The 26888-nt window shown below is 39.0% G+C and overlaps 1 protein-coding gene across 1 annotated transcript in view; it reads left to right on the top strand.

Moving 5' to 3' along the window:
• The first annotated feature begins 275 nt into the window (after window positions 1-275).
• The window catches only part of LOC137268624 (delta-1-pyrroline-5-carboxylate dehydrogenase, mitochondrial-like), a 31861-nt gene continuing 5248 nt past the window's right edge, over window positions 276-26888 (top strand). Inside the window, exons 1-13 of the mRNA XM_067803198.1 lie at window positions 276-399; window positions 9278-9485; window positions 10165-10212; window positions 10940-11095; window positions 13225-13305; window positions 14033-14104; window positions 19135-19209; window positions 19357-19544; window positions 20004-20077; window positions 20203-20444; window positions 21323-21408; window positions 22465-22531; window positions 26727-26848. Coding sequence (XP_067659299.1) covers window positions 359-399; window positions 9278-9485; window positions 10165-10212; window positions 10940-11095; window positions 13225-13305; window positions 14033-14104; window positions 19135-19209; window positions 19357-19544; window positions 20004-20077; window positions 20203-20444; window positions 21323-21408; window positions 22465-22531; window positions 26727-26848 — 1460 coding nt within the window. The 5' untranslated portion in view covers window positions 276-358. The remainder of the gene's footprint in view (window positions 400-9277; window positions 9486-10164; window positions 10213-10939; window positions 11096-13224; window positions 13306-14032; window positions 14105-19134; window positions 19210-19356; window positions 19545-20003; window positions 20078-20202; window positions 20445-21322; window positions 21409-22464; window positions 22532-26726; window positions 26849-26888) is intronic.

A 26888-nucleotide genomic window follows, 5' to 3' on the forward strand; every position in this document is an offset into this window, starting at 1 on the left:
GGTTGACCGATTTTTATGTTAAGCGCCTTTTGATTGGCTAAAACTTTACACACCTCCAGAACCGGACTACTGTTTGTGTATGAATATATAAATTAGTTTACATATATATAAGCGCTTTATTTTTATCTTTCTACTGTAAATTCACGTTATGTTAGAATACTCATAGTAATACTTAGATGGGAGATTGACAAATAAAATAGACTCTATAGTTCTTTTGGACTATATTGCGTGCGTAGTATTACGAGCATCTGAGCAGGTAAGCCGGAACTCACGCTGAGACCTTGGGATGCTCGCTTGAGTGTTCAGTCGCGTTGACATTAGAGGTGATCAAGGTAGTTATCACATCATAACAGTACTAATGGCCTTCCTGTTGAAGAGGAGCAAGCTCACCGTAACATGGTGAATATTTCTCCATTTGCTAATATTCTAATCATAAATTAGGTGATCCTCTTTCAGTAGCTCTCAGAGGCAATCATCAAATGTCATTTACTACTAACTTCGAGTTTCAACTTTCAAGGCCGAAAGGTTTCCTCAGTTCAGCCAGTACAACCGCATACATCAGCAGTCACATCTCTCCTAGTGTTGGATATTGTTTTGTTTGCTTTTCTTTTGGAACTTTAATCATTAAAAACTGGTACAGTAGCTCACCTATTCAGCAGATGAAAATCTTGACGGTCAGTTGATAAAATTTTATGTAATAATAATAAACAAATGGTCTCTGATAATATTGTTACTGCAATACAGAAATTCAATAAAGAAAGAAATATTAGGTGGATTTTTGTCAGCTAAAGCGTGCATATATATGTGTTGTTCCCTGTAAACTCACGGTGTTGCTGTTAATAATGTGATGAGTCGCAGACTATACCAAATTTTTTTCCAAATGTATATCTGGATCCAAATCTGCATCACACTTTGTATGCTTCAGGATACTGCATGAGTCACTGTCAATCATAATCAAAAGATGAATTCAACACAATATTCACTGCTAAAGGGATCAGATCAAAATTGAAAGCGGATAAAATTATATTTTTACTCAAATTCTGTATTTCCGAGATATCTCTTGATGTATATCTGTAAATGATTTTAACTGTTTGAAGGACACATAGTCATGTTCTATCGGTCAATGTAAACAGCTACATAGAGTTCAACTTCCCATGGTCATGCCTAAAATCTAATTGTCAGTATTGAATCTTGGTTATGTTGAAACCAGATGTGTTAGCACTATACCTATGCATATTTTCATGAAAGTGGTCAAAACATCCAAGCCAAGCATCACGTTATGCTTTCATCCCATATCTAGTGAATGATTTGCCACCATTGAAATATTGTTCTCTGTGGCATTAAACCGCTCACACAGACGATGTTTATTCTTGACTGTACATCAAGTCAGAATAATTGGCCATTGTGATATGTCAGTATGCAGGATAGACTTTACTAGGTGTATCACATCACTCTTTGTGGATGATACCCGTGAAGGCCTGGGTTAGAATATTGGCCTTCAGTAACCCACAGTTGTTGTAAGAGGCTGATGGACAGACTTGCTGACTTGGGTGACATAAGTCATTGGGTCCAACTGCACAGATCGATGCTCATACTGGTGATCACTGGATTGTCTGGTCCAGATTCAATTAGTTACAGACTGCAGCCATATAAACTAAACTTTATGAACACCACACCACCCACGCTTATGAGTGCGATAATTCATTTTAGATGGCCATTTTCATATATTTCAATTATGAGTTTACTGGCAAGACATTTGCAAGTGAATGTAAACATATTTTGAAAAAATATTATTCTGTTTTGCAAAGAATAAGGAATTTAAATTCTATGGACTTACAAGTTAAGAAACAGCATATTTAGACATTTTCATATATACAGTCGAGCCCTGTTGTCTTGATATTCATGAAACCAAGAAAAATATCAATGTTATGCAAACATCAAGACAGCGACCAGGGCGTATCATCACATTTAGAAACAACTCAACAGTCACATGCTAGTTATGTGATTACACGAAAGCCTCGCTGAATTCTGAGTATGTTTTGATTAGAAAGTATAATGAGTCCACCATCAGTAGTGTTTAATTAATCTTAAGGAAATACAAACAAGTGACAACTTCAACTCAATTAGCCCTATTTACTTTACACTGCCATATCCCTTTGATTCATGCTGTACCATGTGTAAATTGTATCTTTCCATTATGGCTAATCCCAGTTTGACTACTCATGAACATAAAATCAAACTCCTCTACACTTAATAATGTACTGTAGCTGTATAACTGAGAACTCCCAGTTTATCTACTCTTGAAATAAACCAATAATGGAGACTCTATAGAGAGTCTATATTGTAATAGATTTGCGGCGCTGTGAGCACACACATAGTGTATGGAGTTGGCGCCATGTAAATGAACTCATTATTACTTCAAGGGCCTACCTATAGTTATGAGAAGCCAGGCGTATTGGGGATCTTGTGATCGTTCATTGTTTGTTTTGATATTTGGAGATAATTTCTCTACACGGATTAAAATTTTGTAAATTTTGAAGTGCAGGTTGTTTGTTTTGAAAATTGGACCTAATCTCTCCAACTTCCATTCGAACTAACAACTGTAGAACACAAAGATATTCTCAATCATTTGTATCAAGCACGATTATGTCATGGAATTGGTTACCCAATGAAACTGTTCATGCTATTTCTCTGAATCAATTTAAAAGCATGATAAACCCAACAGAAAGTCATGATAACTTTGATTTAAACTCGACAAAAAGTGACATCCTCAACTCATTACACCAGTTCATTTCTGAAAGCAACCGCTTTCAGTGATTATCACAAAATAATCATCATTATCATAATATGCTACAAACATAAAGTATGGGAACACCCTAACATTTGATAACGCATGTATTAACTAAAACATGGTGAGGTCTTTAATAGTCTAATGTGAATGCAACTTTGTGAGCTTTATGGGCTTTTTAAATGACATGTTAGAACTTGCAGTGATGCAAATGCTTCAGTATTCGTTGAGTTTAGGTGAAATGAAACATTGTCAAAAACAGCGAAAAATAAGGGTGCTGAAACACACCAGCATCATGTTTGATTTGAATGCCTTAACACAATAGACTGGTGCATGTCGATGACGGACTTCCAATGTGTCTTGTGCACATGGTTTTGGTGGATGTTATAACAATTATGCATTTTGGCACACATGTTCAGTCTGTTATAGATGTTTTTGATCTTGAACGATGTGTTGTGCTCACGAACACACAACACTTTGCGTATAGGACATCTGCACATAAATTTCATGCATGTTTCTGTTACATAAACATTTCGTGATCCTACATGAGAGTATTGGAGAGAGTGTTTAAATGTTAGAGTGTAGCTTCCAAGGAACATCTCTGTTCTAGATGTTAGATGTTTAAATGTTAGAGTGTAGCTTCCAAGGGACATCTCTGTGCTAGATGTTAGAGTTTAAATGTTAGAGTGTAGCTTCCAAGGGACATCTCTGTGCTAGATGCTAGATGTTTAAATGCTAGAGTGTAGCTTCCAAGGGACATCTCTGTTCTAGATGTTAGAGTTTAAATGTTAAGAGTGTAGCTTCCAAGGGACATCTCTGTGCTAGATGCTAGATGTTTAAATGTTAGAGTGTAGCTTCCAAGGGACATCTCTGTGCTATATGTTAGAGTTTAAATGCTAGAGTGTAGCTTCCAAGGGACATCTCTGTTCTAGATGTTAGAGTTTAAATGTTACAGTGTAGCTTCCAAGGGACATCTCTGTGCTATATGTTAGAGTTTAAATGTTAGAGTGTAGCTTCCAACGGACATCTCTGTACTAGATGCAAGATGTTTAAATGTTAGAGTGTAGCTTCCAAGGGACATCTCTGTGCTATATGTTAGAGTTTAAATGCTAGAGTGTAGCTTCCAAGGGACATCTCTGTACTTGATGTTAGATGTTTAAATGTTAGAATGTAGCTTCCAAGGGACATCTCTGCTCTAGATGCTAGATGTTTAAATGTTAGAGTGTAGCTTCCAAGGGACATCTCTGTGCTATATTTTAGATGTTTTAAATGTTAGAGTGTAGCTTCCAAGGGACATCTCTGTACTAGATGCAAGATGTTTAAATGTTAGAGTGTAGCTTCCAAGGGACATCTCTGTTCTAGATGTTAGATGTTTAAATGTTAGAGTGTAGCTTCCAAGGGACATCTCTGTGCTAGATGTTAGAGTTTAAATGTTAGAGTGTAGCTTCCAAGGGGGATCTCTGTGCTATATGATAGAGTTTAAATGCTAGAGTGTAGCTTCCAACGGACATCTCTGTACTAGATGCAAGATGTTTAAATGCTAGAGTGTAGCTTCCAAGGGACATCTCTGTTCTAGATGTTAGATGTTTAAATGTTAGAGTGTAGCTTCCAAGGGACATCTCTGTTCTAGATGTTAGAGTTTAAATGTTAGAGTGTAGCTTCCAAGGGACATCTCTGTACTAGATGCTAGATGTTTAAATGTTAAAGTGTAGCTTCCAAGGGACATCTCTGTTCTAGATGTTAGAGTTTAAATGTTAGAGTGTAGCTTCCAAGGGACGTCTCTGTACTAGATGCTAGATGTTTAAATGTTAAAGTGTAGCTTCCAAGGGACATCTCTGTTCTAGATGTTAGAGTTTAAATGTTAGAGTGTAGCTTCCAAGGGACGTCTCTGTGCTATATGTTAGAGTTTAAATGCTAGAGTGTAGCTTCCAAGGGACATCTCTGTTCTAGATGTTAGAGTTTAAATGTTAGAGTGTAGCTTCCAAGGGACATCTCTGTGCTATATGTTAGAGTTTAAATGCTAGAGTGTAGCTTCCAACGGACATCTCTGTTCTAGATGTTAGAGTTTAAATGCTAGAGTGTAGCTTCCAACGGACATCTCTGTTCTAGATGTTAGAGTTTAAATGTTAGAATGTAGCTTCCAAGGGACATCTCTGTGCTATATGTTAGAGTTTAAATGCTAGAGTGTAGCTTCCAACGGACATCTCTGTACTAGATGCAAGATGTTTAAATGTTAGAGTGTAGCTTCCAAGGGACATCTCTGTGCTATATGTTAGAGTTTAAATGCTAGAGTGTAGCTTCCAAGGGACATCTCTGTACTTGATGTTAGATGTTTAAATGTTAGAATGTAGCTTCCAAGGGACATCTCTGCTCTAGATGCTAGATGTTTAAATGTTAGAGTGTAGCTTCCAAGGGACATCTCTGTGCTATATTTTAGATGTTTTAAATGTTAGAGTGTAGCTTCCAAGGGACATCTCTGTACTAGATGCAAGATGTTTAAATGTTAGAGTGTAGCTTCCAAGGGACATCTCTGTTCTAGATGTTAGATGTTTAAATGTTAGAGTGTAGCTTCCAAGGGACATCTCTGTGCTAGATGTTAGAGTTTAAATGTTAGAGTGTAGCTTCCAAGGGGGATCTCTGTGCTATATGATAGAGTTTAAATGCTAGAGTGTAGCTTCCAACGGACATCTCTGTACTAGATGCAAGATGTTTAAATGCTAGAGTGTAGCTTCCAAGGGACATCTCTGTTCTAGATGTTAGATGTTTAAATGTTAGAGTGTAGCTTCCAAGGGACATCTCTGTTCTAGATGTTAGAGTTTAAATGTTAGAGTGTAGCTTCCAAGGGACGTCTCTGTACTAGATGTTAGAGTTTAAATGTTAGAGTGTAGCTTCCAAGGGACATCTCTGTACTAGATGCTAGATGTTTAAATGTTAAAGTGTAGCTTCCAAGGGACATCTCTGTTCTAGATGTTAGAGTTTAAATGTTAGAGTGTAGCTTCCAAGGGACGTCTCTGTACTAGATGCTAGATGTTTAAATGTTAAAGTGTAGCTTCCAAGGGACATCTCTGTTCTAGATGTTAGAGTTTAAATGTTAGAGTGTAGCTTCCAAGGGACGTCTCTGTGCTATATGTTAGAGTTTAAATGCTAGAGTGTAGCTTCCAAGGGACATCTCTGTTCTAGATGTTAGAGTTTAAATGTTAGAGTGTAGCTTCCAAGGGACATCTCTGTGCTATATGTTAGAGTTTAAATGCTAGAGTGTAGCTTCCAACGGACATCTCTGTTCTAGATGTTAGAGTTTAAATGCTAGAGTGTAGCTTCCAACGGACATCTCTGTTCTAGATGTTAGAGTTTAAATGTTAGAATGTAGCTTCCAAGGGACATCTCTGTGCTATATGTTAGAGTTTAAATGCTAGAGTGTAGCTTCCAAGGGACATCTCTGTTCTAGATGTTAGAGTTTAAATGTTAGAGTGTAGCTTCCAAGGGACATCTCTGTGCTATATGTTAGAGTTTAAATGTTAGAGTGTAGCTTCCAAGGGACATCTCTGTACTAGATGCAAGATGTTTAAATGCTAGAGTGTAGCTTCCAAGGGACATCTCTGTACTTGATGTTAGATGTTTAAATGTTAGAATGTAGCTTCCAAGGGACATCTCTGTGCTATATGTTAGAGTTTAAATGTTACAGTGTAGCTTCCAAGGGACATCTCTGTTCTAGATGTTAGAGTTTAAATGTTAAAGTGTAGCTTCCAAGGGACATCTCTGTGCTATATTTTAGATGTTTAAATGTTAGAGTGTAGCTTCCAAGGGACGTCTCTGTGCTATATGTTAGAGTTTAAATGTTAGAGTGTAGCTTCCAAGGGACATCTCTGTTCTAGATGTTAGAGTTTAAATGTTAGAGTGTAGCTTCCAAGGGACATCTCTGTGCTATATGTTAGAGTTTAAATGTTAGAGTGTAGCTTCCAAGGGACATCTCTGTACTAGATGCAAGATGTTTAAATGCTAGAGTGTAGCTTCCAAGGGACATCTCTGTACTTGATGTTAGATGTTTAAATGTTAGAATGTAGCTTCCAAGGGACGTCTCTGTGCTATATGTTAGAGTTTAAATGCTAGAGTGTAGCTTCCAAGGGACATCTCTGTTCTAGATGTTAGAGTTTAAATGTTGAAGTGTAGCTTCCAAGGGACATCTCTGTGCTATATTTTAGATGTTTAAATGTTACAGTGTAGCTTCCAAGGGACATCTCTGTTCTAGATGTTAGAGTTTAAATGTTAAAGTGTAGCTTCCAAGGGACGTCTCTGTGCTATATTTTAGATGTTTAAATGTTACAGTGTAGCTTCCAAGGGACATCTCTGTTCTAGATGTTAGAGTTTAAATGTTAAAGTGTAGCTTCCAAGGGACATCTCTGTGCTATATGTTAGAGTTTAAATGTTAGAGTGTAGCTTCCAAGGGACATCTCTGTACTTGATGTTAGATGTTTAAATGTTAGAGTGTAGCTTCCAAGGGACATCTCTGTACTAGATGTTAGATGTTTAAATGTTTTGTAGATGAAGGGTCACAATCGGACCTCAGTAAATCTCTGCATTTTTCAGGCTGTGTTCTGCTTTCATTAATGTGTAGATACATCAACAATTGTTTGAAAAGGAAATTTGGGTTAAAAATATAGGGTTTTTGTTTCATTCCACTGGAAAACAGTACTCATATGGGGAATCAAACCTCGGCCTTTGCTGTGACAAGAGAAAACTTTACCCACTAGGCTACCCCATACATGTATATACAAGTATATCACAATGATGTCTTACCTCCACTACATTCAGGTTAGGGGAAACGTATATAATACTTGAGAGTTATGATAGAATTATGCTTGTGTAGCTTATGTACACTTCTCTCAGTTCACTTGATAGTGCAAAAATGAATATGTGCAATTATGAATATATGCATAGTCAGTTAGATTTTGAATAAAATTAATTAGGTTGTAATCATATAGCCACCAGTATGCTGGACATTGTGAATGTTTTCCAATACAACATGGTGCTATGCCTGGACCAGCTGTGGAATAACCATGTGAAATTTCACACCTTACTGTTTCATTAATTCTCGTATTTAAAACTTCATGTTAAAATAAACAAGCAAAACCAATATTCATGGTTGTACCTAGTTTGTGTCCTGCGCTCAAGTCATGTCATATTAGTTTGAAGATTTTAAATCTGGTACAAACCTCTAAACAGTTGATGTCATAATGTCATTGGTAACACCTGGGGCAGTGTTGTTTATTCCGTTTGTCAGTAATGACAGTTGAATATGTAGTGACGTTAACATGAGTTACTAATTTTCATACATCTTTTCACCTTAGTCATGTCAGCTGGGATCAGTGGTGAATTGGAGCTTCTGCTTTATTGGAATAGGATATATATCGTTTTCCACAGTGCTCTATATGCATACAAATTTAGGACAAATGGAATCATTTGCAATTTGGATCTTCAGGGATGAAATAAAATGTGTGTTTGAATCGTCAAATTTATCAAAATTACAGATTGCATGTAGCCATGGTAACAGATATTTCTTATTCATGTTCAAATTAGGATGGTTTGATTTCGATTTGATATTGAAAGACTGCTGAAATTTTGCACATGTATGATACAGCACCTGCCTTATTAAAACTCTAGAATAAAGTGAAACAACAAGTCACATTTTACCAACTTTGGTCGTCCAATGGTCATACCAGCAAATACAATACACAAATAACAAAATGATAAAATGTGAAATTATGAAATAATAATAGTAATTAAATTATGGAATCAGGTAAGTGTGTGAAATAGCCACTAAATTGCAAGCCCTTGGCTAGCACAAATCCATGATAAAATCATGAACGCCTCCACCTGGCTGGTGAATTTTCAGGAGGTCATATTGCAAAATATATCGCTCCCTCTGACTTGTTAAGATATATAACACATACTGAGTCATCAAATTATGGCCGTACTTTTGTGCAGTCTTTTGCTTATTTTCTACTTTCACATTTTGAATTATTTTGTGAACTAGTAACTTTCAGACATAGCTAGTCTGACTGGCTAGCAAAATATGGAAACTACATGTTTTAAAGGACTTGTGGTGCACTGTGTACTTTCAATGCAACCTGACAAATGTTTTAAAGGACTTGTGGTGCATTGTGTACTTTCAGGATTAAGTGTTTCAGATGTCACCTTTAAAGTATGACAGAAGAAGTGAAGTGCTTTATGATGTCCTTATAATTTTGTACATCAGTGTACATGACATGCAGGGGTAGGAGGGGGGCACTTTGTACATGTATTTAAATTTTAGGGATGGGGGAAGGGAGCAGGTTTTGTTCACATTGTACATGCTTCTCCAATAAAATCAACATCTCCCCCTACCCACATAATTTATGAATACTCCATTACAGAACAAATTATATTAAATGTAAATAGGTTAATAGTGACTGTAGTCATTCTGATCAGTTGTTGTACTCTTTGTCCAACCAGTGTGTACCAGAGTCTCCGCTGCCTCAGTACCCCAGCATTCCAGACCTTTGTAGCTGAAAATGAGCCTATGTATGATTATGGCCCTGGCAGTCCGGAGAGGCAGCAGCTGGAAGAGGCAGTGAAACGTCACAGTGGACAAGTTGCTGATGTTCCAATAGTCATTGGAGATGAGGAGATCCGAACTGGAACAGCGAGGTACCAGGTTGAGGTAATATGACAGGGAAGATGAGAAATGCTTAGGGTTTATTGTTATTACTGATAGGTGATGCTGTTTAATTAGAGAAGTATGTTCTACAAATTTGTCTATGATAATCAGCAGAAGAGTTTGTTTTGCAATATGTCATTTTCGATGACTATGATATCAATATTCGTTTATTAAATTATTGGAGTTGTTTTTTATAGTTCATGTGCATGCTTAAGACCTAGATCACATTTGCCAGGTGCTGGAGGACAAGCAGTCTAAGTTTTTCCATACGATTTTTAGTCATTGGGAAGCCCTATGATGATTGTGCGATATCTGTGTCACTTTTGGGAACTAAAATTTACCACAAGATCACTGTATGTGTGTAACCACCTGTAGATTACATGTGTGTTACAGGCTCATGATCTTTTCAAATTTATCAAACTTCAGTGTTTGGCAAAACTGTAGATTCATGCAATAGTTATATATCAGCCGCCACACAATGGAATGGATCTATGGGCAGTTTATGGGTGCTGTAGACCCATCGTAGGCCAAATGTGAACCAGGCATAAGAAAGGATTAGGAGAATGTGTCTTTGTCATTGGAATCTGGAGATAGTGCTCAACCTTCATGATTTTGTTACCTATGACAATTTTTCCTTCTATTTTGGGGATTCTTGTGGTTTACCAGTGTTTTCTATTTTCAGCCATTTGATCACCAAAAGAAGATAGCCAAGTACTATTATGCATCTCCAGTAAGTAGGGCTTTGCTTTGTCTCATATCTGTGCATCGTCATGAACCTGTTTAATGCTGAACATGCCTCCCAATTTGTGACTAATTTGATCATGCATATGCATGTTTGCAGACTCTGTTGAGTGTCAAATTTCAGAAGCAAAGTACCTTACCATCTGTAAATCGTTTATGTCACTTGTTGGTGGCAGGAATAAAAGAAGAAACATTACAGGCCAATAAACCAGAAGACATTGATTGGTAGTGATTATTAGCCAAGTGTTTTTATAATGAGTACTCATGCTAAAATGTTACATTTGTAAGGCTGCATAAGAAAAATGAAATTTTTCTCAGGTACATATTTTTCAAAAGTCACTGGGACGGTGGACACACGGGGTCACACTTTGTTTCGAATTTTTGATCGAAAAAAATGTGACGAGGGAGGAACACTTTTTATTTTTCTCTCTCAGAAATACAGCTTGGCAAGTTTAGCTCGTGTTAATGAATTGTTCATTTATTCACACTGATTCTTACAGACGCTCATAATTGTTATAGTGCACAAATGAATGATTAGGACGCGGCAAAGTCAAAATTATTTTTTTAATAAGGAAATAAAAAATTGTTGCGTGCACAAATGAATGTGACAAACCGATACCCGAGAAACATTTCACCTTTTTTATCTAGCCTAATACAGAAAGATACTAAACAGAGGGAACACATTTAAATGGTGACAACATTTGGTATGTAATTAGGACCAAATAAAGAAGGCCATTGATGTGAGCCTTGCAGCTCGAGCAGCATGGGAGAGGACGTGTCTGGAGAAGAGGTCAGAGGTATTTCTACGAGCTGCAGACCTCATGAGCAAGAAATACAGATATGATCTCCTAGCAACCACCATGTTAGGCCAGGTGAGGGATGAAATTGCCGACAGTGCAACCCAGTCTCTGTGAACTTCAGTAACTCTTCTGGAAATATGAAACACGACAGGTTTCAGATCCATGAGACCCTTTAAAATTTTTTAAAAATACAGTCAGGCTGCGTTAATCCGGAAACTTATGTTTTTCATCAAAAACGTTCAAATAGTAAAACGTACGGACTACTGAAACGAACTTTTATGAACACAACTATAATAGAGTTACTTCCCTTTGACATGGCAATGCAAAAACATACAAACGTATACTAGTTTCAAAAGACTTTATTACAGTTTGTAGACATAACAACTGGAATATTCATATAATAACCAATCAATGCATACAATCATGTCTGGATGTCACGTAAGAAAAATCACTTGTGGAAGAAATCTATATGACGGTAACAGTTCTGAATGGTGGAGCATTTTACATTGGACCAGGCAGTTTTCTCAGTGCTTCACGGAGGTTAAGCGTCTATGGCTGGTCGGCACACTGGATGAAATGCTTGAGGAGATATTTCTTGTAGTGGGCCTTGAAAGTTCTCTTGATGCCAAAATCCATTGGCTGAATGTGCGATGTGGTGTTTGGGGGTACGAAATGAAGTTTGACATAGGCACACTTGTGACTGGCAGCATTGTCACAAAGTAAGATCACGTGTCAACCACATGATTGCATCTGTCTGTCAAATGATCGTAGCCAATCACAAAACATATCTGATGTCCGAAATTGTGCTCTTGCCGATAGAATGTCAAAATTCTTGACCAAAATGTTTACACATAAGATCAAAACTGGCTTTAGGGTTTTCTCTTTTTATCTGAGGCAGTAATTTCACATCTTTTACGCCTAGGGGCGGGACTTGCCATTATGACTGACAAGCGTCAGCTGATCTCATTTTGACACGATCAGTGTTTTATACAGGAAGTAACCATGTAAGGTATTGCTCCAACTAACCAAAAGTGAGACCTACTAATTGATCAAAATCACAAACTAACGACATCCTCAACTCGGAAGTGTCACTTAACAATTACCACTGAATGGGGCTCATGGTGTGAAGGGATTATCCGAACCTTTTTGATGTACTGCCGGATTAATGAAGCAAAACTATGTGTAATTAGCTAATCTGTTACCGCTGATTAACGTCCGGATATGGAGAGTGAAGCACCGGATTATTGAATCAGCAGGTAATGAGTTTACATAGGAAACAAGATTGGTTACAGCTAGTTATTGTTCGGATATCGCGGGAACTGGATTGTCCGGGTCCGGACTAACGCGGCCTGACTGTACCATGTTTTAATGTATGAAAATCGTTTGTGTTCGATTATCAGAAAATGTGATTGACTGCTTAGTCGTTTGGTCACTAAATCCAGCTTTTTGTTGTTTTTTTCTTTATATTTATCTAGGAAAATCTCAAAAGTGATACTAGCCAATTGTTTTCAATGATTGCTTGTTGGTAATGAACCAATCATCAATGATGAGATTTCAACCAATTCCAGATGCTAATGGTTTGTTATGACACGGTTGATTAAAATGTGGAAGATGAGGGATCACAGAATTAAATATTTAGTGTTACACATGGATATTTGGCACCTCCATCTCTTGTTGCTAAGATGGCGATACCTCACATAACATTGACTTATGACAATATAACTGTTAAGACAGTCATAGCTCCCATAGTTTAATGTAGTTTTCTAACAATATTAGGTGTAAAATGTTCCTTTCTCCCATAATATAACATTAACTTTTGACAAGAATGACCTCTGCTAAGATAAGCTTTGCTCCAACACTATTAATGTGTGACTATCTTAGCACCAATATCTGTTTAGAATGTCTTCATTGGTCCACTGAGACAAAGACTGACAAGATACTGAATATTATATCAGTATTACTTATGAAGAATTAGGCTGTATGATCCCCAGGGAGTTGAGATTGATAATAAAGTGTTGCTGTTGAGAAAGCTGTTCAGTGATCAAGGGGAAAATACCAGCGCATTGTGCATGTACTAGTAGCATAGATATTTGCACTGTGTAAATATCCTGTAACAATAAATAATAACATGAGTCAGAATTGATGTTTTCTTTATTATAATGTTGAAGTTGTGTTTATCAAGTGGTGTTGATTTATTATAGGCCAAGAATGCTTGGCAGGCAGAAATAGATTCAGCCGCTGAACTCATCGACTTTCTGCGATTCAACGTTATGTATGGCAAGGTGAGTCTCTTCCAGCAGTTTGATTGTGGTTCTTAGAGAAGAGGGAGCTTGTTGGCTCAGTTGCCTTAGGCACTACTACTTGATGTGCAGGGTGGTGTCCCTTGGGTATGCTAGAAACCCATGATTGTGGCCTACCATCACCTTTTACCTCATATAAGTTTCTGGGTTTGTCTGCACAAAACTAGTGATTTCGTATGCCACCAAAGTGGAAGCTTCTTTGAACTGAATCACATTACTTTTTCCTACCACTCGAAGATGGCAGTAATAGAGTTCTTCTCTCCATCTCTCGGTGACTTCAGTGGGGATCCATCCCATGGTGAAATAGGCCCCCAGTACCTGTTACATGGTTCCTATTTAGATTCTAGACCAGATGACAGTAACATAGCTGAAATAATGTTTGTTTTGTCCTTCTGTCCCCCTCTCACTGAATTCAGTGAGGATCCATCCCACTGTTAAATAGATCCCCAGTATGCCATACATAGCTTCTGTTTGGATTCCAGCACAGACCAGTTCCTCATTACACTGTACAGTCTCCTTACAAGACTGTAAAGAAAGTATGCTTCAATGGATTGGCAATATGACTGATTTTGCTGTCACTGTAGTAAAATATTGTCATGGACTTGTTTTTTCCCATGATGTAGGTTTAACGTTTACTGTGAGTTATCTTCCTCCCTCCTATCCTCACTCAGTCACTCACTCTCACTCACTCACTCACTCTGTGCTACAGGAATTGACAAAAACGCAACCATTGAATACCTCTCCTAACCTCCAAAACCGATCGATCTACAGAGGAAACGAGGTAAGTCATCAGCAGGATATTTAAATGGACGTTGAAATTCACTGTAATTGTCTCAAGAACTTTGACCTGTGACGTTGAAATTCACTAAAATTGTCTCAAGAACTTTGACCCGTGAAGGCCTTCTGAAACCCATGCTTGCCTTAAAAGGCGATCAATGCTTGTTGTAAGAGGTGACTTAACAGGATCAGCTGGTTAGGCTTGCTGACTTGGTTGACACGTGCCATCGCTTCCCAGTTGCACAGATCAATGCTCATGCTGTTGATAACTGGATTGTAGACTGTGGCCATATAACTGGAATGTTGCTGAGTGTGGCGTAAAAGTATACTCACTCACTCACTTTCAAGAGCTTCAGTGTTTGTAAATTGTTTCCCAACTCTGTTTTGTCTCTTTGAAAACACAGTGTTTTCATATTCTGATTAGTGTATTTCTTTGTATTGCCTTTAGCTATGTCCTCTTTTTCATTTGCAATAGACTACAGTGGACTCTGGCAGCATTGGCCTGTGTAAACGCCGGCATTCTGTCTACAACAGCACAAAGTTTCATTCCCAGCAGAAATGCACATAATTATCATATAGAAACACCTGTAAAAATCGGATTCTGTCTACTCCTCATATCGGCATTGTTTTTCAGTCCCAACGAACAAATTGTTATGGAAACAAATATGTATAGACAGGCACATGAAAGACGGCGCAACCCTTTGATGCAGTTAGGTCCAAATGATGTAACAACACAATTCGCAGTTACTACCCGAGATTATTCAGAAATGGGAAGTATTAATCAGTGTCTATTCTAGAACTGAAAATCTAGGGGGATTTGTCCCCCCCCCCTTGCAGAAAAGGGAGGGGGAATTTGGAAAATTTAGGGGGGAATACCTGTATTACCGTCTTTCAAAATAGTGTGGATGTATTAAAGTTATTGCAACCACCACCTGTGAAACTATTGCTCATTTTATTTTGGCTACAATAGTCACATAGCATAGCACCAAACTTATTTTGAGAGATCCATGGCCATTCTTGCAACCATTTTTTTCTGAAAAACACTTGGTTTGGGTTTTCTTAAGAGTCTGAGGAACCGGGGTCAGTCTCAGGGTTTTGCGTGTCTTTCGATTCACACGTCTCCTTAAAAGACCTATCGGTCTGGGGAGATGTGGCTGACACGGTCACTTTCTCAGTTATAGTTTGTGCAAAAGAGTCAGTTATTTTTGGCATATTCACACCAAATTACCACAAACCGTTGTAAATAAGAATGTCACATTCATTTGTCGTCTTGAACCTCAAGTTATGCTATTGTCTGATTTCGAAAACGAAGCTAAAACAAACTAAAAAAAATGTTCTGAAAAAGATTGACGAAACTATGTTTTGCAAGTGCTCTACACATGCACTATGTTTAGAGTTCATAGTCTAACGTTGTCAATTAATTAATCAGATCATAACTACATCGAAAAATGTTATCAATTTTCATACTGATATGAATGGAATTTCGTTTCCCAAGTGCTGATAGTGGTTTTAACCAAGGGAGGTTACTCTGTTATGTTTACATGTCACTCAAACTTGACTCTGTGGACGACTCTGATTTAAAAAGTCATTCCTTGTCCATATAAAGCTTTTTTCATATGTTTTTTGAAAGGTAGTTAGGGAGCAAATTACTATGCCTGACAGTTGGCGCTCTGTTGTTTTTATGAGGTGCTATTTGATCATTGTTAGTGGGAATCGAGAATCCCGAGATTATTCAGAAACAGGAAGTCTCAATCAGTATCTTGTTAACTAGTGGTACGTGTCACTTACAGTATGGTTCAAAATTATTGAGAATAGCTAAAGCATTTCATATTATTAAACGAGAACAAATCAGATAAAATTGAATGTATTGTGAAAGTGAACTGACCTTTTCATGTTGTGTAGGTAACAATTTAATATTTTATCAAGTCTCCTTGAGCTTCACGGCACAGTCTAAGACGGGTAGGCATACTTCCTATCAGAGAGGTTAGTGTCTCGTGATTTATGCTGTCCCAGTATCGGACCACTTCTCTCTTCATGTCTTCAATTTTTGTCAACCCCTTTTGATTCACACATTCCTTCATCATCCCCCAAATGTTCTCAATGGGATTTAAGTCAAGACTATATGCAGGAAATGGTAATGCAGTCACATTTTTCTCCTGAAACCACTGCTTGGCATGTTTTGCGGTGTGTTTAGGATCATTATCTTGCTGCAAAATCCAGTCATTTCCATAAAACACATGTGCACTTGGAAGGAGAAAATTATCTGATATGTTAGTGTAGCGTTGACTTGTCAGATTTCCCTCAAACACACACAGCGGATTGTTCCTAATAAGGATATCCCTCCCCATACATGAAACTTTGGGCTGTATTTAGGTCGTCGATACAACGGTGCTGACGCTGACTTTGTCCATATTTTCACATTATTGGGATATACCCATATTGAGCTTTCATCAGTAAAAATCACATTTTCCCATTCAAAGTTTTCATGTGCCAAACACCACTCAACACGCCTGACTTTATGTTCTTGTTTCATGAGAGGAGAAGGAATTCCAGTCTTTTTCTCCCATCCAAGATCAATCAAATTTCTTCTAACTGTAGATTTTGATACAACTGTTGATCCCCTTTCTATCATTTCATACCTGATGTTGGATATTCCCAGCCGGACGCGATCTGAGAAGTCCAATTTTCTGGGTCTCCCTGCTCCTTTCTGATGCCCCAAATCCTTTCCCTCTTTAAAATTCTTCCTAATCCTATACACAGTAGAAAGAGGAGTTCCTGTTCTCTCTGCCAATGTATTTACATCATCAATTCCTTGATTACACAACTCAAAAATCAACCTTCTTTTATCTTCAGCAGACATTATTGACAGTGCTGAGGAAAATGACGTCTGCTACAAATTCAGGGGAGGTAACTCTAATTGTACTATACTCAGTAGGCCAAGATGAGTTACCTCCCTTATACCATTACTTAGTTTTAAGTATCAGTGAATCAGTTGAGGTGTTAGGATAGCTCAAAGTAAGAAGAAAAATTCTCAATAATTATGAACCAGACTATACATGGAGTAATTAGAGGGTATTTAAGGTAAAATGGTATAATGTCAGTAGTGTAACAGTCAGTATTGCCAAAATGTCTCGGTCCGCAAAATGTGAGTTAACACTTCAACAAAAAGTGCAGTCAATAGAAGATTTTGATAAAACGCCTCGACTGACACATAGAGCATTATCATCAACATATGGAATCAGCAGACAGACTGTGTCTGATATTTTGTAGAGGAGAGGTGAATACATTAAGAAGTTTGAAATTAACATGAATGATTAAGCAAAGCATGTGTTGGGGAACAGCAAATTTGACAAGATCAACACCAGGACACATGATTGGTTTGTGGCAGCTCAAAGTAAAAACCTGCCGATTTCAGGACCTATTCTTAAAGGAAATGCTCTTCAGTTTGCTCAACTGTTAGACATTAATGACTTTAAGGCATCAGATGGTTGGATGTCATGGAAAACACGACACAGCACGAAACAATTCACAGTCAGTGGCGAGAGTGCCAGTGTGGATGCTGATGATAGCAACAAATAGGCCATGCCTTCAAGATTTGACTGACGGCTATTCTGGAGATGACATCTTCAACTGTGACAGGTCTCTTTTTCCGAGCTCTCCCAGCCAAAACTTTTGCTTCCAAATTAAGATTCAGCAAAAGTTGATAAAGTGTCCAAAGAATTGTTAACTGTGTTGCTGTGCTGTAGTTCCACTAGTGAAAAACTCAAACCATTTGTAATAGGAAAGGCCCAGGCACCTAGATGCTTCAAGAATGTCTGCGTTGACAGATTGCCTGTTTTATGGTGTGCCAATCACAAAGCTTGCAGGACATCTGTCCTCTGTCATGACTAGTTGGAACAGCTTAATTGGCAAATGCAAAGACAAAGAAGAAACGTTTTATTATTCATGGACAACGCCCCTTCCCACAACCATGGCCTTAGCCTGAGTAACGTGAAACTTTGCTACCTTCCTGCAAGCATGACGTCAGTTCTTCAACCTTTAGATCAAGGCATAATCTGTGCATTTAAGGTGTGTTACCGTCGATATCTGTTGAGATTACTTGTCTCCAGAATGGACACATGTACCAGCACTGATGAACCTTGTAAAGCAATCACGGTTGTAGATGCAGTGTACTCAGTTCTTCAACCTCTAGATCAAGGCATAATCTGTGCATTTAAGGTGTGTTATCGTCGATATCTGTTGAGATTACTTGTCTCTAGAATGGACACACGTACCAGCACTGATAAACCTTGTAAAGCAATCTCGGTGTTAGATGCAGTGTACTGGACCGCAAGAATATTCGTAAGTGTTTTGCTTCATGTGGAGCTGGTGTGTTTGAAACAGGATGAAGAGGACGAGAACATTCTGCTAGCTGCATTAGTGCCCATGATAAACAAGGAAGCCATAAGCTGTACAAGCAATGAATATGTTGGGTGTGATGATGATTTGCCTACTGAAAACCCTGATTTGAGTGAATTTGAAACAGATTTGATACTTCAAGTAAAACAGACTGAGAGCAAGTGTCATGATGATGAAGAAGAGAATGAAGTTGAAGATGAAGATGAATATGTGTTTCCTAGACTCACTGTAAGTGGTGTTTTGAGACTGCGCACTCAGATCAAAAACTTCTCATCCAGCCAGGGGGTACGACTTCTACATCATGTACAGAACTTGGAAAGTGCAGCTGTGGACATTGCACTCGCGACATCTGCACAGAAAATACAAAGCAAGATCAGTGACTTTTTTACAATGTGAACAACCTTGTTTTTATATGAATGAGTAATACATGAACTTGCATTCTGACACTACCTTGTTCCTTATACAAAGATGTTTGTTAATGCTAACGAGACAGTACGACTTCTGTTGTGCATAGGCGTCATGAGACAAACTGCCTATACCGTCACTTTGTTAGAACCGGCGTTTTTATTAGGTCACCAGTGATGCCAGAGTCCACTGTATTGCGATTTGTGTTGATTCTGTGAGAATTTGTTCCAGGGATTTTGGGCAGCTATAACACCATTTAACTTCACAGCTATTGGTGGTCACCTTCCAGCTGCACCTGCTCTTATGGTGAGTAGGATGTTGCCATGGTAACAGTAAATCAATGATTCACCAATATAGTCACCGAATGTACTGAAAGATGTAATTAGATTAGTACCTTACCATCATGTTTAGTAACTGACAGCACTGAAAATTCTAAAGTTCTTGTTTTCCTAGGGCAATGTGTCATTATGGAAACCATCCGACACTGCAATCCTGTCAAACTACACAGTATACAAGATTTACAGGGAAGCGGGGCTCCCGGCAGGCGTTATCAACTTCCTCCCTGCTGATGGGCCTGTGTTTGGTGACACTGTCACCAGCTCACCACATCTGGCTGGCATCAACTTTACTGGAAGTGTGAAGTAGGTTGCTATGGTTATGTATATTATTACATTTACTGGCAGTGTGAAGTAGGTTGCTATGGTTATGTACATTATCACCTTTACTGGCAGCATCAAATAGGTTGCCATGGTTATGTACATTATTACCTTTACTGACAGCATCAAATAGGTTGCCATGGTTATGTACATTATTACCTTTACTGGCAGCATCAAATAGGTTGCCATGGTTATGTACATTATCACCTTTACTGGCAGCATCAAATAGGTTGCCATGGTTATGTACATTATTACCTTTACTGACAGCATCAAATAGGTTGCCATGTTTATGTACATTTTTACCTTTACACATGTGTAAGGTTGGTTGCCATAGTTAGGTGGTGGTGGTTTTCCATGGTTGTGTACAGATCAACAGATGATGTTGATGATGATGATGATGATGATGATGATGATGATGATGATGATTTGTTTTATTGTATCTAGGACTTTCAAGCACTTATGGAAACAGGTGGCTCAGAACATGGATATCTACAAGACATATCCTCGTCTGATTGGAGGTGAGACACTTCCAGACAAATGGTGGTGAATGTGAATTAAGTCTTATTTATGTTTCTATGAAATATAAGCCATATCAGCTAAGGTACTTAACAAAGTATTCTACTCCCAGCCCTACTCTTTTCAGAGTGTGGCGGCAAGAACATGCATTTCGTTCATAGCTCTGCCAATTTGGAATCTGTCATCAATGGCACAGTCCGATCAGCCTTTGAGTTCAATGGTCAGAAGTGCTCCGCGTGTTCCCGGATGTATGTTGCCCAGTCACTTTGGCCAAAGGTCAAGGAGGGCATGCTTGATATCCACAAACAAATAATTATGGGCTCGCCACTAGAGAAGGAGTCTTTCGTTACAGCAGTCATTGATGATAAGGTGAGGAATGTTCAAATAATCAGTGAATTCTTTAAGAAATTTTTGTGGTATAATGTGAAATGCTATGTGATATATTGTGCACCATGTTCTTCCATCTCAATATGGAGTGAATAATCCCACATATAGCACATGTTATTAAGTATGGTGTAGTTGTTAAGTTGCGTCGTCTGATCAAATAGCTGGTTGCAGAGAGAGGATAGTTGAGATGGGGTTAGTCATACGTTAATAATTCCAGATTTTTCAGGGAAGAGTTAAAGGAGAGACCCTTCCCACTCTGAAGACACATAAAATCCTCCAGATTATGGGATGGGTGTGCAGGGAAAAAATGTTCAGACCAATCAGTGCTCAGCTTCCTTCATGTTAGGTACCATGTGAGCTAGGTTTGGGATGGGTTCAAATTTTCTACCCCACCCCTATTATCCTACCCTAACTGGATGCCCATGGCGTTAATTCCAGACATCAAATTTTCAAGAAATGGCAATATATTCTTCATCTTGGCTCCTAAAATTTCAAGTTTTTCACTGTATTATATTAAAAATTGGTGACTGTAAATTATGTCTTAACCTTTTAATCATGAAAAAATATCATATTACATTGTTTAATCTATGTGTTCTATGAACATAGAGGGTCTGGGTATGGAGATGGGCACCTGTCTCAGCCCTAGTGTGAACGGTGTGTAGTGCTATAGATCAGGTACAAGGTGGTTTGATGGCAATGCTTGGTGTAGGGTTCATTATTGTTCATTCACAATCACGAAAGCAAGGGGTGGTTACCTGGGGGAAAAATAATTTACGAAATATTACAGAACTAGACACTGAATACTACAGAACTATAGAATGTAGATTCTGCTTGTTGAAGATGCAGTGTTTTTACTGTAGGCATTTGCAAGGATTAAGGGTTATCTGGATCACGCAAAGTCTTCGCCAAACCTGAAGGTTGTCGCCGGGGGAAACTGTGATGACAGGTAAGGGAGGTCACTTATCTGTGTGGGGAGGAATGGGTCTTTGCTACCAGCTCCCCTATGTATGTAACATTAGAAAAGGCAGATTTATGGATGTCAGCTTCTTTATTGTGGAGAAAACAACATTTCGGAGCGTATGCTTGCTCCGTCATCAGGTGAATGATATGCTCCAAAATGTCGTGTTGTTCACAATAAAGAGGCTGACGTCCATAAATCTTGCTCTTGTTTCGCATTTCCACTTCTAAGTGCCATTCAAAGATGTATCTAACATTGATCATATCCTCATACCAATCCCACTTCTATAGATCCAACATTGAGAACTTTCAGATATCCTGAATTGTAGCTCTGGGCCCTTATTCTCTAAGCAGTTTTAGGCCTAAAAATTGTTAACTTTGATCGTAGCTAATGTGTTAAGAATGGGCTTAAAAAGTTAGTAGGACTGGAAATGTTTCGAGGATAGATAGCCTGGAGATTTTTTCTCATTAGAAGCTGGTGTGTCCTCAAGTAAATTTTTGAAAAACATCGATAATAATCAACTCATTTGATAGCATCTCACCTGAACTCAAGTACTGGTTGTTCTGAGGGGATTAAGATCCGGGTTACAATTCATCGTCAGTAACTCATGCTTGTCATATGAGGCGACTTATGGGATGGGGTGGTCAGACTCGCTGACATTTTTGGCTCTTCATTTTATCCCAGTTGTGTATATCGATGCTTATACTGTTGATCACTGGATTGTCTGGTCCAGACTGGATTATTTACAGACTGACATTATATAGCTGGAATAAGGCTGAGTGCAGCGTACAACTAAACTCATTCTCTCTGTGGGGACAAACTAGAAGAAGGGGATCAACAAATTTCAGGAAATGTCCTCGTTATTTAGTTAACCCTCTTGGTCCAACAGAACAAAGGAATTATCCCTGTGAAATATCTTTCATACTGTGAATTCCGAAGTCAGTCACTGAATGCACACAATCAAACTTGTAACCATCATTGGGGTGGGGAATGGGGGAATGTGTGTTTAAATGGGTATATTAAGTGAACATTTTTCTGTTCCAGTAAAGGATACTTTGTGGAACCTACAATAGTTGAATCAAGTGACCCAGAAGATAAGATAATGAATGAGGTAGGAAATGTGAATATATTCTGCTGTAAAACAGATGAAAGTTGTAACACATCCAATATTCATAATTGTATTGATTAAAGAAGAGGCTTGTCAAGCAAACATTGCATCAAAGTGTAAGCCTATCTTGTAACTATAGTGACCATATATGCCTTCCTATGCTTGCAGTAAGAGGTGGTCAGGCCCACTGACTTGGTTGACACATCATCAGTTCCCAATTGCACAGATCTATGCTCATGCTGTTAATCATTGGATTGTCTGTTCCAGACTCGATTATTTACAGACCGCCGCCATATAGCTGGAATATTGCTTAATGCTATGTAGAACTAAACTCACCCACTCACTCATATATACCTTGTTGCAAGTGTATATGTATCAAACCCTCATTATTTGATTATCATATAGTTTTGAATAGTTTGTGAATGGATACCCTTCTGTCTTCACAAGGGATGGATATTTTGTGTCAGATGTAGTGGAAACATAAATACAAACTGTTGCTATCTTAAATTTTCTTGTAAATATCAGCATAAGGCAAATATCAATTATTTTTCCTCATTCTGACTCATGTTAATTGCTTATCTCCTCTTCCCTGGTGAAGGTAGTGGAACACCTGAAATCCCTTGAAGTTCCCTTCTAGAAAGAAGCGGACGTATAACACACTCGCCCATGTGTAGCCTCCCTTTTCCTGCGCCCTAGGCCACGTGACCGGCCATGCTTGTCACTCTCTCCGTGTCGCCCGACAAGGGCAGTTGGAGTTACCTGAAGTCTCCACTATGGCGATACATTTTTCAATTATTTCATTCCTTTAACTATATTTATGTTGTATGCGGTATTTGGTTTATGTATATATCAGAATTTGTTTATTTGTGGTTATTGTGTGTTGATATAGCACATATTTCGTCAACTGAGACTTAGTCTCCGTTGAAGAAATCGTGGTTACAGTGTAAATTACGGCTGTCAGCGGTTCACCCGCTTTTTGGTTTCGCCGGCGTATAAGCCCTTATGTTCTTCCACTATTTGCAGTGAATTTTACAGAAATGTAATTTTACAGAAATTGGGAATGGGGCCGTCGCTGCCTAAGAAGCCTAGATCAACATCATTGTCGAAGACGAAGTCGTCTGCAATGAATTCGTCGCAGAATCAACATTCTTCGATGAAGAAGTTCTGTTTCATTCAACGTTCGTCGCTTTCCTCTTCATCGATGGAGCCCTTTGTCAGAGCACCGGATGTCGATGAAGCTTATAAATCATCAGTCTCGTCTGCAACAAATTATACAAGGTAGACGACAAGAGACTGGCTCAGCTCGACACAACTACGATACGCATTATTTTTTCGGATTAGAGTCGTCAACGAGACTCTCAGGTCAAAGGTCAAGTTCTACTCTCTCCGTTACCACTATGACAGTGACGATATCTACTTGGTCTGCTCATGTCAGCTCAGGACATGACCAGACAAAGACGCCTACAGCTATGTCTATGACAGCAATTCCTGAGTCACGGTTGACTGGTTTACAGTCGGCATTCAACAACCATCTCTTGTAGACATGTCTCTTGAAGGATGGGGTACCCATCTAAACAGCGAGGTTGCAGCAGGAATCTGAAAGAAGGAAGATTGCTTTTCCCATCAACCGGTTGGAGATGAAAGTGGTGATGCATGTTATCCATCACTGGTCGACAGCGCTGAAAGACAAGCTACTGATGATCCACACAGACAACTCACCACTGACTTTCTATATAAACAAGCAAGGGTCAATGAGATTGCCATCTCTACTACACCTGACGTTTCAACTCTTTGACATGGTCGACAGTCTGATTCTCCAAATATGAGCATGTCACGTACCAAGAGTCTGCAACATCATGGCAGACGCCTTATCTCATCCACTTTGTCCATCACCAACAGCGTGGATGCTGCATCGAGAGGCGTTTCAACTAATCAGCCAGACATTTGGATCACCGCAAGTAGACTTATTTGCAACAAGGTTCCACAAACAGACTACATCCTTTGTATTACCGGTACCAGATCCGTTAGCCTGGGCACAGACACTCTAAGCATCCCACGGGAAGGACTAAACGCATTTGCGTTTCCCCCTCCAGTGCTCCTACCAAAAGTCATTTTTTAAATAAAACAGACCAGGAGGCTACAATTGACTTTAGTCGCGCCTTACTGGCCAACGAGACATTGGTTTCCAACACTCATAGCGGAGTTAGGACAACCAACACTACAACTACAAGATTGGGAAAATGTTCTCATCCATCTCCACACTAAGAAGCAACCCTTTTGCGTTCCGACTTCACGTGTGGAACGTATCAAAATCTGTTCAAAACACAGAGGATACTCGATGAGAGCAGCGAAAGCAGTTATCTTAGCCTTACGGAAACCCACTCGCACTCTTTATGATGACAAGTGGAAGCGGTTTGAGACATACACCAAGAAGAAAGGCTTCACGGTGATGAAGGCAACATATCCACAGATAGCAGAATATTTATGTCACCTACGACATTTCAGAGGTCTGAAAGGCTCTATATTATCTACATACTTGTCAGCTCTCAGCTCAGTTGTCACCATGGAAACGGAGACCAAGCTGACTAAAGTACCTGAGTTACTTGCCTTGCTACGCCCCTTCAAGTTGGAAGCTCAACAACGTAGATTTAGAGCTCCAGCATGGGATCTAAACATCGTACTTCAACATCTCACAAGTGATGCGTACAAGCCGCTTGATCGGACCTCATTTGAACAGCTAACTCAGAAGATGCCGTTTTTACTTGCCTTGGCTACTGCTGCACGAATGTCAGAAATTCATGCTCAGCAGACAGCTCATCTGGGTCTACGATGGGATTTTATTGCGAAAAATCAACTGCCAGATCAACTGGATAGACAATTCCAAATACCAGCACTGTTTTCAATCCCTAGACCCCACGATACTCAAAATTTATCAATATGTCCAGTCAGAGCATTGAAGATATGCTCAAGTGCCTGTTTTTCCCTATATCTAGTGAGACACTTATGGAAGTATCCCGCAACACTATCTCCTTGTGGATCAGAGCTTTATATGAGAGCCTTTAAAGCAGCAGGATTAGAACCTCCTCGAGCCTCCAACCCACATGAAGTCAGAGCCTTGACCTCTACACTAGCGCTACAAGGGAATTGCTCGCTATCAACTGTAATGGAGGGCTGCTTTTGGGAGTTACACATGGTGTTAGCCAACCACTACCTAAAAGACATAGAACGGAGGATGTCTCTGGCATTCATCAGCTTGGGCCTCTTGTCGTTGCTCAGCAACTAACAGTTCCCCGAAGACGCTTAGTTCACTCACCAGTTTTATCACATGACTTGTAAAAGCCAGACGCTCTGCAGAGTATAATGGTGGAAAGTGCGTGCACATGTCTTAAACAGACTAGAATGAGTGATTATGACCCTGTACTCGTAATGAAGATACTTGTACACGAAGAGGGGTCACAACTAGCCTCGATTGCTATACCTTGACATTTAGTTGCGTCAGAAACTAGCAGGATGCTAGTTACTTTTGATGTCATCACATGCCAGTCAATGAAGTCGTCTATGGAAGACAAGTTCAACTGGATGTGATCCCCCAAGAATCTACAATGAATTTTAGGACAGGACCGAATTATCGCCGTTACAAGTTCCTGTTAGGTGGGGAAATTATTGGACGTAATTTTGAACAACCAGCAGAATCCAGCATGGTCTGACCCACCGCCATTTCTGTCGGATTCTGTAAGCAATTAAGCATGAGTCAGGATAAGGAAAAATACGTAATTTTCTGAATAAAATTGATATCTTATACGTATCCTGACTCTTGACGAAAACCCTCCCAGCCGCCCCTCACAGACACGCTGAATTCTCATATTCTCGTGTCGGGCGATTATAGGAGAGAGTGAGTATCATGGCCGATCAGCTGACCATGTACGCGGGAGGGGAGGTAAGTCCTGGGTGAGTGTGAATTTTACGTCCGCTTCTTTAAGAAGGGAACTTCAAGGGATTGCTGGTGTTCCACTACCTTCAGCAGGAAAAGGAGATAAGCAATTAAGCATGTGTCAGGATAAGTATAAAATATCAATTTTATTCAGAAAATTACATATTCAAACAAGTATTACACCTGTAAAGTATGGTGTGTAAAACTAGGGATATGATATATTTTGTAGTGAGAATACATTTTCAATTTTGAGAATTGTGTTTTCAGGAAATATTTGGCCCTGTGGTTACTGTGTATGTTTACCCTGATGAGAAGGTAGAGGAGGTTGCTGAACTAGCCAGCCAGACATCGCCATATGCACTGACATGTGCCATATACGCAGAGGATGAGTGAGTGTTCCATGCTGTATTTGAAGCAGTATGATTCAGT

Source organism: Haliotis asinina, chromosome 16 (assembly GCF_037392515.1).
Source record: "Haliotis asinina isolate JCU_RB_2024 chromosome 16, JCU_Hal_asi_v2, whole genome shotgun sequence".
NCBI classification, from domain to species: Eukaryota; Metazoa; Mollusca; class Gastropoda; order Lepetellida; family Haliotidae; genus Haliotis; species Haliotis asinina.